Raw genomic sequence first — 15,502 nt, 5'->3', positions numbered from 1 at the left:
GGTTGACACAAATCAGAATTGATCTAACCGCACATAATAATTATATCTGGAGAGGAAAAAATATTGCAATATCTCTTCAGATGTTTGTAATTTGCACACTTTCATGCACATTTTCCTGTCACAAATACTAATCTCTACACTGAAAAAAAAATTAAATGTAAAGCAAAGCAACCCATGACTGTCTCCTCTTAAATACAGAAACAGAAAAGTGCCCTCTTCAGGTTTAATGAAAGAATGCAATTGTTTATCACTGACAGTCATATCACTTTGTTTCAGTCGTAGTTTTACCCACCCTCTTCTAAAGCTTGAGTTAGGTTACAATGTTATTATGTTTTGTTTTACCATATAAAATAATTGCTTTTAGAAATCATTGATATTGAAATCATTTATTTTCAATTAGATAACATGCCAAAATTTGAGTAAGAATGGCAGTGATATCTACATAAATTCTTTGCTTTGCAATTTCTTTAATGTCTTATTTGGGATTTCATCCAGTTAAGGACAGTTAGTCCAAAAGCTATATAAAACAATGGCTGAAATCATGCAACTTGGAATGCGGCAGGTTATGTCTATGGACATTTAACTTACGAATTAACTTTCAGAAATTATGCCTCTTACAGAACTGCACAACAAGATTTTGGTCAATACATTTAGTGATTGAATAGGCCTATTAATACCAAATAAAAGAAAGTTTCTGTGTGTCCATGTGCATATCTGTTTCTTCCTTAGATCTTAGACTATGAAATCTAAACACCTGGGACATGGCATGTGTAACCAAGGGAACTCTGAGGTGTTTTTCAAAATAGATACATTTTAATCCATCTGTAGTCTTCAGTGCCACATTCACTCATCAGGCAGCATATGTCCTCAAATAAGCATAAACACCAGAAATTTTTAATTCTCGAAGGCTTTCACGGCCAGGATCTAGTGGTTGTTGTGGGTTTTTCGGGCTCTTTGGCCATGTTCTGAAGGTTGTTCTTCCTAACGTTTCGCATCTTCAAGATGCCGGCCACAGAGACTGGCAGAATGTTAGGAAGAACAACCTTCAGAACACAGCCAAAGAGCCTGAAAAACCCACAACAACCAATTTTTAATTTAGTTGACTAAAGCTGGGAGCCATATTTATTTTTATTAGCTTTTGTAGCCTGCTTTCTGGATATAGCTGCCATCATAGTGTTTTCTTTATGTGTGTCTTTATTGGGCAAAAATTAACATGCCCAAAGCCGTGCTGGGTATCTATTTCATATTAAAATGCCATCTTCCACCCTTCCTCTCTCCCTTCCTAGTGGGATTAGCTTCAGAACCCCAAGAATTCAGCACACCAGTTTCCTGTGCCAGCTCTACAGTGACGAGTGAGGAGTGCTCTTCCCTCAGTAATAATTTCAAGGAAGTGGGTTCAGATGACGAGCTAAAGAAAACTGAAAGATGGCAACAGAAGGATGCAGAAGAACCAATTTTTCAGAAGGTATCGCGACAGAAAAAGACATGTGGCTTCTACAGTAAGACAAAATGCAGGATAGATTGCTGAGTCATGTTTTGTTTTTTGTCATGTAAAGATGGCATGGGGTCATTTCTCTCATGAGGAGGTGTTTGTGCTCACCAGATGTAAAAATCTAAATCTATGTTGCAGAGCTAAATCTAGTAGAATAATAAACAAGCATCATTTGTGAATCTGTACAACAGGTATTTAGTCAAATATATCCCCAATCCAGACAAATATATAAGCAGAAGATGACTTAAGTGCACAGGAAGGTGATGGTAATGCATGTGCACAAGGGGACCATTGTATGCTGTCATAAACAAATGCAAACAATATTTAGATAAATGGTATGGCTTTAGCCTGTCTGTATTTAGAACTGAATTTCAGCCATTTTGATATGTCCATTTAGGTAGCAGAACAGCATAACTTGTATAAGTAAACACTGTTTACCCACGTAAAGAACTGAGAAGAAATGTATCATGTAATTTCATATGCTCTTTTGTTCTCTTAATACTGATTATGTTCCTCATAAATTGGCTTAGATAGAAACCTTGGAAGCTTCTGAACAAGATGGAGGCATAGTATTTCCGCAACTGAAGAAGGTTCCAGAGATGAGCCAAGTAGTTTTGCAGAATTCTGCTCCACCAGGTAAACAAACAGGAAGGGGGCTTAAAAATGTAGGTTTCAGTGCAAACTTCAGTATTAGTTAAGAGTTTAAGAGATTTAAAAAGAGGGAAAAATGCATGTCATATTGCTGAATTGATCCTCATGTCTAAATGCCTGAGGGAAAGAGGTTTGTCTTCTCAAGAAAGTTACATCTGTTCTTAAAAAAAGAAAATAATAATAATAATGCAACAGCGGGTGTATAGATTTCACAATTTTTTTTTGAAAAAGAGGAAATTTAAAATACAAATTCTGTGTCAGTTATACTTAAAATATTAGGCATGCAATATTAGCAAAGTATAGTTACCTTTGTATGACAGATGAGAACCAGGTAGAGAGAGCATGCTTGCAGGCCTTTGTCTTAGGGCACCAAAATTTAGAGGGTGCCAAAATCTGGAAGGAGACTCTTGAGAGTTCCCTGGACTGCAAAGAGAACAAACCTATCAATTCTAAAGGAAATCAACCCTGAGTGCTCACTGGAAGGACAGATCCTGAAGCTGAGGCTCCAGTACTTTGGCCATCTCATGAGAAGAGAAGACTCCTTGGAAAAGACTTTGATGTTGGGAAAGTGTGAAGGCAAGAGGAGAAGGGGACGACAGAGGATGAGATGGTTGGACAGTGTCATCGAAGCAACCAACATGAATTTGACACAACTCCGGGAGGCGGTGGAAGATAGGAGGGCCTAGCATGCTCTGGTCCATGGGGTCACGAAGAGTCGGACACGACTAAACGACTGAACACACACAGACACAAAATCTGGAAGCGATCCACAGATAAATGGCCATGGTTCACATTCATATTTACTTTACTTTATTTAATTTTTTTTGAAAGGAGATACATTTTCTTTTGTTGGGGGCAGGCGCCATGTTCTCTTCTTCTTTTTTTCCTTGGTGAGGGTTCAAGCTCATGTCTCGGGACCTAGTGTGTGGGAGATGGTGTAGTTTGCCCTCGGTATTAAAATTTCTAGTTCCAGCTCTGAGCGAGAAAGAAAAAGCAAAAGCGCAAGAGATGTACTCAAGGCTGCTGACTTATGTTTGTTTTTTTAACCTATGGGCATTTGAAACAGGACCCTGTGGCCATGTAACAGAAGCTGAAGTTTTGAATTGTCATTAAAAGCTGTCTTCAGCAAAGTGGAAGTTTTATGGAAGTGAAATAGTACGTGGTACAAAGGAGAAGCTGTAGTCACCGTCTCTGGCTACATGACTGAAATAGGATGGGATGACATGGAACCATGGTGTGAAGTAAAGTTAAGCCTAAATACCTGAGGGTGTGAGACTGGAAAAAAAATCTGAGCAGATAATAGGATGAAGGAGTTGTGCCTTTACTGCCCTCTTGTGGCACATAGTGACAGGTGTTGTACTTTCCTCACTTTCAGCAGTAACTTAGCCGCTGCACTATACCAGATTCAAGTCCAGCAATCTAACATCTACATGAGGAGATACCACCCACTGCTTGTAGTGGCAAGAGAAAGATGGTTATGCAAAGCAGGATTACAATCTGCCATAGCCTCTCATGACCCAGGCACTCCCGACTGGAATTTTGCTTGGTGATATTGCTCCTAAATTCAGCATACAAACCAAATTCAGCATATAGCCCAAAGAATGGAAGGCTGTCTCTGGAAAAAGATAATACCTTTTCCTTCGACTAGTGGTTCTCAACCTTGGATAATCCAAGTGTTGTTGGACTGCAGCTCCCAGAAACCCCAGCTAGTACAGTTACTGGTGAAGGCTTCTGGGAGTTGCAGTCCAGGAACACCTGGGTTACACAATGTTGAGAACCACTGCTCTAGACCATTCTTCAACTAACAACAGCTAGCATGGAGAAGGAGACTCTAGTAGGCTAAAGCACTGGATGCCGATAGGTTGCAGATTAGAAATAGGCACGAAGCACTTTGTGCCAGGTCGTCTTAAGTAGTAATTGTGGCATCACAGGTGTTCCTTATCACCACCACCACCTGCTGGCTCCCGCAATCACCAACCAGAGTACGCTGCTCATTCCCTTCCCATTGCATGATGTTCCAGTACTGGCAGGAGCAGGACTTCCCTTTTCTGCCTCCACCAGCAACTGCTCACTCAGATGCGGAGGCAGGGCAGGGATTCCTGCAGCGCTTCCTTTTGACTGGGTAGCTGCTGGAGGAGGGAAGTCTGTGCTCCTGCTGGGGCTGAAAGATCGTGTGATGGGGAGGGAAGGAGCAGCACACAGTGAGCGGGGGAGCCAGCAGGATACTTAAAACCAGCTGGCACAACGTGTTTCATGCCCATCACTATTGTGGATGTTTGCTGTGGTGAATATGTTGAGATCCTCAAATGAAAAATGTTGAAAACCATCTATTTTACTAATTTGCTCAGTTTCTATCTTCAACATACACTCTTCCCTCCCCCAGCATTATGAATCTGTAATTGCCTAAAAAATAATAAAATTGAAGTAAAACAGCAAAATTGCAATAGAGATGGAAACAAATAATTAAAAACAGCCTACAATTCAGCACACTTGAATAATAGATTACATTGGAGAAATAAGGTCTTAGCTCTTCTCCAGAAGCTTCCACACATGCTCCTAATTGATCTCCTTGGAATGTTACAGCCATATAGCCTGCTTTTAGCATGGGCTAACAATGTTCAGTCTCTTGGCTGCTCTCTGATCGCTGGGTTGCTTTTACAGCATTGCATTTCTTGTTCTTCTTTTTTTTTTTTTTTGTTCTGCCATCTGCTCTAGAATCATCCAACAGGGCCAGTGTTCCGCTTAAGGTTCGGAACTTCTGGCGGCGCTACCAATTTTTCTCACAGTCAGGTAACGGACGTTCTTGGGTGTGGCTGCCTCCCTCTTGCTGCACTGCCTAGCTATCTTTGACATGTGACCTGGAGCAACATGCTGATATCTGCCCATTCTTCTTGCTTTTGTAGAAAATGCCTATTCCTGTCACAGAGCTGACAAAGAGCTTGCACCTGCTGTGTAATGGATTATCATGGAAATCGCCAACCTTATAAACCCCAGTTTTACTCTGATAACTGGCAAACTGTTGACATTTAAAAAAATCCACAAGATTGGCAAGGACTCTGTTGGTAACTGTGATGCTGGAATGGCATATTCCCTTTCCCCATTTGGCACAATGCAGGGAAAAGTGGAAAATAGACAGCATATTATATTCCAGTCTCGTTAGTGCTTGTCACCAAAAGCAGTAGCTATTGGTAGCTAGCAGTAGTAGTTGAGAACCTCATGTTGATAGATGCTAATTGTTCCCCCCCCCCAATCTATACAGAAGACACTCGTCTTGGTGGATGTTATAGTTCATCACTTCCTTTGATCAGGAGATTTTATTTTAAAAAGAAATAAACAAAGCTATAAATTACTGAGAGATTCTTGTAGAAATGTGGTGGTTTCTCTTTTGGCCAGCCTGGTTTTAGTCTTTGTGCTGCATCTTAAAGAGATGGGGACATAGCATGATGATTACTAGTAACAGTGTCAGGGCTAGGCATTGAACAACACTTTCTGAGGACCAGACACAAGTGGGGGCCTACGGCTGATGCCCAGAGCCCTCCACTACCCTGTTCCTCTTCCTCCTGCTCCTTGTTGTTGCTCCCACTTCTTCTGTCACTCCCAAGTCTGTCTGCAGGGAAAAGAATGGGGTCCAGGAGAAGGAATCTCCACTTCTCTTAGAGCAGGTTGGACCCAGAGGAGAAAAGCAAGTTGTGGTGAGGGCATAGGTGCATTAATGGGGTCGAGCCTACTGAGACATCTTGTCCCCCAGAACTCCCAAAATTTGAAGCCAATACCCACGAATGACATTTTGAATTGATAGTATTGAATTGTTTCTCTGGAATTCTTTTGAAGGTTAGAGAACAGGGTGTCAGAACCTGTAAACAAATAAAATAAAAACTTTGCCATCTTATATTTTGGAAAGTTTAATTTTAATACTTCTTTTTTCTTTTTGCAGCTGATGTCGGTAACCATGACAAGTCAAATGTAAGTTGACTTTTCCTCACTTTCATTTCCATTGCTGTTGAAAGTAGCAGGGCTTCAAAATATGTAGAACTTTCATGGACATTCTCCAGGAGAGTTCTACATATTTTGTAGAACTCCAGGCAGTTCCAGAGTTGTAACAGTCATCATAGATCCAATGCCTAGAATGGGAAGTTGCTCCAAAACTGTAGTGCATGCATGGCCTCCCCTGCTAGGTGACCCTTGCTCATCTGAATGGATCAGATGACTGTATAACAGAGAATATGGATTGCCACCACACAGACATAGTGGGAGACGTTTCATGCACAGAAGGGGAAGATGCTGATGCTGCTTTATGTTAGAAGCAATCCAGTGCTTCTGGAGTGAAAGGATCAGCCAGCAGGCTTCTGTCATTGCCTAAGGGATGCTGAAAGGTATTCCGAGTTCTCATATTCTTTGGGAAGGCCCTTATGTGTCCCCCAGGAAAAGCACTGAACCATTTGCTTGACTGTCCAGTTAAAAGTACAGTGGTGCCTTGCTTAACAAGCGCACCGTTTAACGACGAATCTGCATAGCGATGCGGTTTTTGCAATCGCTAATGCAATCACATCGCAATGTTTTAGATATGGAAAACTTCACATTGCGATGTTTTACAAACAGCTGATCGGCGGTTCCAAAATGGCCGCCGGGTCAACAAAATGGCCGCCCACAGTGCTTTCACACCCTGCCCTCGCTTACCGGGCAGCGAAAATTGTGGCCGGATGGAGGATTCCCCGCATAGCGGTGAGTTTTTCCCCAATAGGAACGCATTAAACGGAGTTTAATGCATTCCTATGGGTTCTCCCCGGCATAGTGACGAATCTGGATAGCGACGCTAATCCTGGAACGGATTAGCGTCGCTATGCAGGGCACCACTGTACTGTACTGTAGTCTGTTCTTGAGAAGTGCCCTCCAACAAAGCTGTGACATTTCCTACTCCTCACAACCATAAGGAATTTCTGAGGAATCTGAAGGCACAGGCAAAGAAAGTCTGCCATGAATGGATGGAGGCATTGCAATTCTATGAGATCATTCAGGGACTGGATTTACCATTCTCAAAGTCTCAGACTCCGGATGTAGATGTATCTTGGTTATCTTAGAGAAAGATAGTGATGCAAGCATAAATCACTACTGAGATTACGTTTTGGAGAACAGTGCTTTGCGTCACCAACTTAGCATGGTCACTGGCCATAATGGCTGGAAAATAATGGATGTTATAGCCCTAGAATAAGTTGTCCCAACTTTTCTGGCATATACATATGTGCTTCTAAATACAAACCAGCATCTACATTGATTATGTCCATAAAAACCTATTTCCATGGCTCAGTATATCTTTGTATTAAGATGATATTATTATGCATGCATGGCTTTTTGTATTCTGGTAGCTGCAGCTGAATATGATATAGAATACTTTGTTCTTATTGTTTTGTTACATATTCCTAGATTTTAATAGTATCCATAAACTTTTTCTAAGCGTTTCAGCTGCTGGTCTTGGGATCCAGAAGAGGAGCGTAAGCGACAGGAACGATGGCAGCATGAACAGGAACGCGTACTTCAGGTACATCAGCTCCTTACTTTCTTTTCACATTAATGTCCTGCTTTTCCTAAAAGGACCTTAGTGGCCTCTTCTCTTTTCCTCATGTTTTTTGCCCACAGGATCGACACAAGATGACATGGTATAAATTTAACAAATTTAAAAGTCTCCATAGGATTGTCAAAGCAAACCTCCTGAAGAAAAGGAGTGAAATGTTAGCACACTATTGATGCGTATCAATCCTTAGCAGGAATTTTGTCCATAAACGGCAGAGGTTTTTTTTCCAAGTAAGCACACAGACAGTGGAGTATGGACCAGTATTGGGTTGTAAGGCAGAAATATGTGTTCAAGGCACCTTTTAATCAGCAATGGAAACTCACTGGGGGTGTGGAAGTGGTAAATCCACACCTTTAACACCTCACTTGCCTTGAAAACCCTATTATGGTTCGTATAAAATGGCTCCAACTTGAAGGCAAGAGCAACAAATATAGATATAAATATAGATGTAGATATAGTAGATATAGAAACATAGAACATATAAATTTAATAAACAGTAATTAAATATGTCTTGCTAAGATTTGAATACAGTAGTTACTATTTTGATGTAGAAAAATATTTCACTCTAAAACAACCAACTACTTGCCTTGTCATCATCCTCTCCACTTAGGACCTTTATATGTGGTCTCTTTATTTTATAGGCTGACACAATTTCTCATCTTTCATTTAAATTTTACTGGCAGGCGTTTATTCTGAATAGATTACTGCCAAATCCAATATATATCTATGTAGCCCAGTTAAATTCAGATGCCAGTTTAGCCAAATAAAAATGCAAACCCCATGTTTCCAGTTGTGGTTAAATGTTTGATTACCCATTTCTTTCTTTCCTGCTCCCTCACTTGCTGGCTAAATCTCTTCTGCTGCTTTATGACTAAGAATTTTGTTTCAAACAGCATATAATATTTCATCGTTACTTTCCAGCTGATCAAATACATTGCCTACTAGGGTTTAGAAAGTTAAACAGATGGTATAATGATGGTAATGGATGATGAACATTGTGAGAGAAAGCTTAGTTTGTTTATTTAATTTTTCTACCACCTGACTGAGTGGTGACTCACTGCTCTGGATGGCGTACAAAGAGAACAAACAATCAAAATAGCAATAGTTGTACAAACTTAATATCACAGTATAAGCATGAAAATACCAAACTGAAGGGGAGGGGCGCATAGAAAATATATGACGACTGTCCAACGTAGGTCTACAACTATTCCCTTAATGGAAGAATATTTTTAAATGCCTCTTTGCAAAACTCCGCCTTGAGCAACCTTCTGAAAACACCAAGGGAGGGAGGCTTGGCACATCTCCAGAGGAAGGGCATTCTGCAGTTTAGGGCATTTCCAAATTTGATTGTGGTTAATCTCTATTTCATGTCATTTGGATTACTTTAACACGATCAGTGCCTTTGGAAAGGGTTTGGACATTTCCCCAGATCTGAGGGCTGGATTCCACTGACAAGAAGAACCACTGTTGCAATGAGTTTTTTAAAGAGCAGTTTATAATCACGTGACTGTCATGTGATTATAAATTGCTGTTAGCGTTTCCACCGCCCATTAGCTGGGCTGCACAGTGCCTGCTGCTTCTGGGTTGCTGCCACTGAGCAAGTGCTGTGCAGCCCAGCTGATGGACAGAGAAGCCTTCCCTCCAGGTCCTGAGGCAGTAGGTGTGTGTGCAGAGGCACCCATTCTTCCCCACAGGAGGAGATGACCTTTCCCTCCCAGATCCAGACCTGTGAGCTCCCCTGGGAGCTGTGGAGGCAGTCGGGTTCATTGCCTTCCATAGGCATGGCTGGCACTGGGCAAGGATATGGCTCCACTCAGTGGGGGCAGGTGGGCGGGCAGCGGGAAGAATGATTCTCTGCTCAGTGTCCACTACCTGCCTCATTCCTGCAGAGAGCGATGAACGGCCCAGTGGAGGACACTACACCAAGAGGGGGGTGGATGGGAACTGGGATAATAGGCGGGAAGGTGAGTGTGAGAGGGAACTGTATATATGGAGGAGGTCAAGAGGGAAGGGGTGGAAAGGGAAAGAGGGAGTGGGGTGGGAATAGTGTGGGGGCAGGTGGCTGAGGGGATTAGAAGGCAAGAAGGATTTGGGGGGCAGGGGTGAGAAGAAGAGGTTGGTTCAGAGATGGGCAGGAGAGGAGGAAGGTGGTGGGGCCTGAAAAGGGAGGGAAGGAAGTCCCTGTTTGGCTGACTGGGAATCAGCTGTTTGGTGCAGCACCGGCTTTGGCAAGCAGGCCACCACGCTTTTATTCTTAAGTTTTAAATTTCTACTCTCTGGTATAGCACTGATTCCATTGAATTGATTCAGCATCTGCTGTGAGATAAACAGACCTCTGGTGGGAGGAGCAAAAAAACTTGCTGGCCTCCCAAAAAACAACAACCCACTCCCCTTGCACATACCTTGTGTAAACACCCACATTTAAATCAATCTAAAACATGCTAACCCCGATTTAAGTAGGGAGTGTTCTATGATCAGGTTCTGAAATTCCACTAACAAATGGTTAACTGGGACTGATACATGGATCACATCACTCCCCCTTTTAAAGCAGCTTCAATGACTACCTATCCATTTCTGGGCACAATTCAAAATGCAGATTTTGACCTATAAAGTCCTAAATGACTTGGGTTCTGGCTACCTGAAATTTATTTATTTAAAGTAGTTTTACCCCACCTTTCTCCTTAAAAAGGGCCCAAAGCAACCTACATCCTTGAGAGGCAATTTTTAAAGCTGAAAACAGTGAGCATACAACAATGGTTTACATCAATAAAAGACAATACAGTATTTAAAGCTAAGAACAATGAGTATAAAGAGGTAGCTTGCATCATTAGAAGACAATATCAAAGCTAAAAAATAAGTATGCAAATACTAAAGAGGAACAAACAAATCCCACTCTGAGAGATGGTAAACACAATTAGAAAGACCACATTTTCCTTTATGAACCTGCCTAAGTTTTAAAAAGAGCAGGGGAGTCCTTTATGTTCCTGCCGCACTCACCCAGGTGAGGACATGGTAGAGGGCCTTCTTAGTCACAGCTCCCAAGCTCCTCTTCCTGCGAGGCCAGGCTGGCTCCCTCTTTGCTGTCCTTTTGCAAGAACTCAAAGACCTTTCTCTTCAGAGAGGTTTTTTTCTCAGTAACTGGCTGCCTAAGATGGGGTTCTGTGTAGTGTTTTCTAAAAAAATAGTTTTATCCTTTTCTTGTGTTAAAATAGAAGATCTGTATAGATCTACAGTGTGTTCCACTGTCATTGGAGGAGGGATCCTAAGATACTGGAAGGCCTATGAAAAAAGGCACTTTGAAGACTATTTTCTTCTCTGAAAATGCTTTGAAAAGTGTTCTCAAAGCCAAGAGCTAGCTTTAACGTTAACTTTCACTTTCATTCTAATTTGTTTACTGTATAAACAATTATGCTTAATTATGTTTAATTGCTTTTTTAATATTGTATTTTATTGAATATTGAATTGTTTTAAGACTTGTCTTTTAAAATTCTTTCAACTTTTCTTTTGCCCCAATGCTGGGAGAAAAGCAGGTTAATAAATTGAACTAAAATACAATAAATTAAATAAAATGTAGTAGTGTCAGTTGAATGGGGAACATTGAGCTAGGCATTATGAAAGAAGTTGACAAATGTCTATGGGCTGCCATTTTCAGCAGGCAGCAGTCTAGCCTTCCCATGTTGTTGATTTACCATCACCCCTGCTGCCACTTCGTTGTTTGTTGTTATTCACTATCAGATCACCTCCGACCTATGGCAACCGTATGAATGAGCAATCTCCAAAATGCCCAGTCCTCAACAGCCCTGCTTAGCAATTGCAAACTCAGCACAATTCATGGAAGCCTATGGCTTCCTTTAGGCAGTCAATCTGTCTCACCCCCACTAGCACTAACAAAGTTAATCATCTATATTTTGAAATTGATATTTTCACTCTTAAAGGTAAAGGTAAAGGTTCCCCTTGACAATTTTTGTCCAGTCGTGTTCGACTCTAGGGGGCGGTGCTCATCCCCGTTTCCAAGCCATAGAGCCAGCGTTTTTTCCGAAGACAATCTTCCATGGTCACGTGGCCAGTGCAACTTAGACACGGAACGCTGTTACCTTCCCACCGAGGTGGTCCCTATTTATCTACTCGCATTTGCATGCTTTTGAATCGCTAGGTTGGCGGGAGCTGGGACAAGCGACGGGAGCTCACTCCGTCACGTGGATTCGATCTTACGACTGCTTGGTCTTCTGACCCTGCAGCACAGGCTTCTGCGGTTTAGCCCACAGTGCCACCACATCCCACACTCTTAGTCCCTCAGAATGACCTAGCTCACACTTTTTAGATATTTGCTTTCTTTTGTTTTTTTTTAAGCATGCATCTTGACTTAGAGCTTATGTTTGAATCTGATTAAGGAAATACATTACCTCCCTTGTGTCTTAATTCCTCTTTAATAATCTGTACTGGAATTCTTTATAGGAAAGGTACCAGAAAGAGCAGGATAAGCTGAAAGAAGAATGGGAAAGAGCACAGAGAGAGGTTGAAGAGGAGGAGCGTAAATACTATGAGGAGGTATGAAGACAGAGGTAAAAGTGGGCTGTGGTTGCCATATCTCCAGAGACAAAGTATGGCAGCATCCTCCCAGGTGTTTCTCAGCCTAATAGAGCCAAGATATAAACAAGTGTGTTGTCACGCATTGCCATCCCTTCATTCTTCCTTTTGAATGAGTGGGCCAACAAAACTAGGAAGTTTTCCATTAAATATTCTTTCTCATTTTGCCTGAACTGAGAAACAGTGGTTACAGTACTGGAGCCAGAGCATGGTGTAGTAGTTTTAGAACGTGATTTGTTCCTTTTTATTTGCCAGTGATGTTGTTTTTTAAAAGCCAACAAGGAAAATAAATTGTTAATGTTACTCATTATTTGAAGGTTGGTTGATTGCTTTTTAGTTACTTAAAAAACATACACATAAAATATGAAAGTGGCCAAAATCACTCCCAATTACTCCCCAGGAATACTTGAGGAAAAAGGAGTACTCACCACATCAAAGATTTTTCCCCAGCACAAATTGATGGTTGGCTATGCTAGCTAAGTGGAGCTTCCATATTCATAGGCAGTGTGCCAACTGTGTGCCAGAAGGGCAAGGCTGCTATGTACTTTATTGCAGCCTTGATTGAAGATGCTCTGAGGATGTATGGCTGATAGCTCTTGGAAACAAAGGCCTAAATCCTAAAGACCCCAAAATTGCTATAAACAGCTTGGGCTTGGTTAGCAGTCTTTGCAGTGACCTTGCAGCACTTACTGATATGCTTAACAATCAAGACAGCATGTTCTCCTTACCAAAATACTTAATCCTCAGCTAAAATGAATAGTGATGGACAGAAACATCTGTGTGCTTTGAGGTGGTCTGCAACCCAAATGCGGGCTTTCAGTGCAAAGGGTTAGTCTTGATAAATGAGCTTAGATTTCTGGGCAGCAAGGAAGAGATGAACTAGGAGCTTCTTTGCATGGTACAAAATGGACCATCTCTTTTCCTTTTTACTCTCAGTTCTTTCAGCAAGTTACCACTACACATGATTTCCAGCCTTCTCGTCTCTTCCTGCAACCCTGCTTCCGTCCTGTTCCTTTCCAGGAAGAGGACACGTTTAAATTGCATCTTCCTTAGTGCCTAACTGTTGTTTCATTGGGCTGGCTTTATGCTACTTTCTCTATAGATCCTTCTGGGGAGTTCCTTTAACAGCCTTTTGTCTTCTTTAGGAACGCAAGATCATTGAGGATACTGTGGTCCCATTCACAATTACTTCAAACTCTACAGAACCCTTATCTACATCTTCCTCTGTGACTGATGGAAATGGGAGCCTGGTAAGTTCATTCTTGGAACTGGAGAATAAAGGAAAAGGTGGCATAAATAAGGTTGTTAAAGTGTTCCAAAATATAATTTATATATATATAAAATCTAGGTGCTTACGGGAAAGAATAGCAAGGCAGTTTTGTTAGGGCTGATCTAAGAAGGTGGTCTAAGAAGGTCAGCTGCTGGCTTGTGGAGTCCCTTAGGGTGCTGTCTTGCCCCTCTTTGTCACTGCCCCCTCCCTGTGTTATTTAATTTATACATGAAATGTGTGGGAAAGGTTGTCCCAGGTTTTGGGATTCAGTGCCACCAATACAGTGATGACATCCAACTCTTGTCTCTCCTTTCTAACTCCATCTGAACAAGCTGCTTCAGTTTTAAGCTAGTGCCCAGAGTGAGTAATGGACTGGATGAAGGTGAACAAATTGAAGCTTAATTGCAATAAGACAGAGGAGTTCCTGGCCTGTTGAAAGGCACGTCAGGGAAGAGGGATGCAGCCTGTGCTGGATGGAGTTAAACCTCCCTTGAAAGCCTAGGTTCAGCATTTGAGTGTATCTCTGTAGGGGTCTTCTTCACAGTCCCACCACCTTCAGAGGGCAATTGGATGGAACTTGGGAGGGCTTCTTTTTTCTGCCCCAGGCTCTGGGATGTTTCCTCTAGAGAGGCTAGTATGGTCCCCTCCCTGCCAGCCTTCCAGTGGCAGGCAAAGCCCTTTTTATTTAGATAGGCCTTCGGCAATGACTAGTTTTCCAATAACACAGTTTTGGTCAATGTACTGGTTTTCTTTTATTTTAGGTAAAATATTTCTAGTATTTTAATTACAAAATGTTAGTCTAACTTGAAATATATTTTAGTACTACCATGAATTTAATGTTATTGTAATATTATACCTTAGTATATTTTAATGGTACTGGGTTTTTTCATTTGTATTGTAGTCTACCTTGGATCCCAGTTCTGGGAGAAAAGTGGCATATAAATGTATTAAATGCCTGCATGCACACATGCATGCGCACACACATTTTGTTCCATGAATTGTGCTGAGGTCTGAAAGCATGTTTCATTAAAATAATTTTGGATGAGTGGATTGAAATGAACGCTTTCTATTCAAGAAAGAACCCTTTTTATGGAGAGAAAAAATCCTCTTCTTTCCTTCGCTTTCTGCATCACACCACACAGTGTTGCAAAAGGTTTCAAACTTTTCACAGTTGATTTTTCAGAAGGAGTTTGAGGATGAACGGTGGATCTTGAAATTACCTGCTATCTGAGAATGAACTCTGGAGCTAAACCGTTCTTTTGAACTAATGCAATCTGTGCACTTACTATGCACTTTGGCAGATTATTTATAACCAACATGTAAAAACTGATATAAGCAAGTAATTTCAAAGGTAATTTCATGTCAGGCTGTGGTTAAGAAGGTTTATCTATGGCTTGGCCGAATGTTCAGCGTAGACAAAACTTGGTTTATCAACAGTTTGCAAACTAAAATGAGAAACCGTGATTTGAATGGAGTTTGAACAGTGTTTTATGTGATGTTTTAATTGACAGAAAATGTATAGGGTGACTGTTTTGGCTCCTGAAGCTGCTGTACTGTGGGGACAGCAATGGCTTTGAGAAGGGGTGTGGCAGCAGTCTGCAAAATGAAAATGATTTGCCTCTTGTAGTTTGGAAGGTCAAGCCACAACTTGGTGTAGAGAGCCTATGTTGTCTTTCATCCATTTTCGTTTACATGTAATACTACACACAGGTTTCTAGGAGGGCTTTGTGTGCTTGTTTCCTGTGGGGTATGCGCTGAGTGTGTTTCTTATCTCTCTGGTTTTGGCAGAATATGATGGATATGCACAACTTTGAAGAGGAAGAAAAGCAGAAGGAAGACAGAACAGTGAAAAAATTATTTTGTGAGAAAGAAGATGGCACTTCCTTCTCAAAAAGCAATGAATGTGAACAATGGAAGGAGAATACGAGGTATA

The 15,502-nt window shown here is 41.4% G+C and overlaps 1 protein-coding gene across 6 annotated transcripts in view; it reads left to right on the top strand.

The window, feature by feature from the left end:
* The window catches only part of LIMCH1 (LIM and calponin homology domains 1), a 260,857-nt gene that overhangs the window by 235,142 nt on the left and 10,213 nt on the right, over nt 1-15,502 (top strand). For 4 of the 6 annotated variants that reach the window (XM_078393983.1, XM_020786271.3, XM_020786270.3 and 1 more), the window contains 7 exons: nt 1,287-1,465; nt 2,023-2,128; nt 6,078-6,106; nt 7,596-7,679; nt 12,168-12,260; nt 13,445-13,549; nt 15,358-15,497. In XM_078393983.1, coding sequence (XP_078250109.1) covers nt 1,287-1,465; nt 2,023-2,128; nt 6,078-6,106; nt 7,596-7,679; nt 12,168-12,260; nt 13,445-13,549; nt 15,358-15,497 — 736 coding nt within the window. The remainder of the gene's footprint in view (nt 1-1,286; nt 1,466-2,022; nt 2,129-6,077; nt 6,107-7,595; nt 7,680-12,167; nt 12,261-13,444; nt 13,550-15,357; nt 15,498-15,502) is intronic. The other 2 variants (XM_078393982.1, XM_073001190.2) reach the window with 1 other exon arrangement.

Source organism: Pogona vitticeps, chromosome 5 (genome assembly GCF_051106095.1).
Source record: "Pogona vitticeps strain Pit_001003342236 chromosome 5, PviZW2.1, whole genome shotgun sequence".
NCBI classification, from domain to species: Eukaryota; Metazoa; Chordata; class Lepidosauria; order Squamata; family Agamidae; genus Pogona; species Pogona vitticeps.
This window is presented reverse-complemented; position numbering and strand designations above follow the sequence as displayed.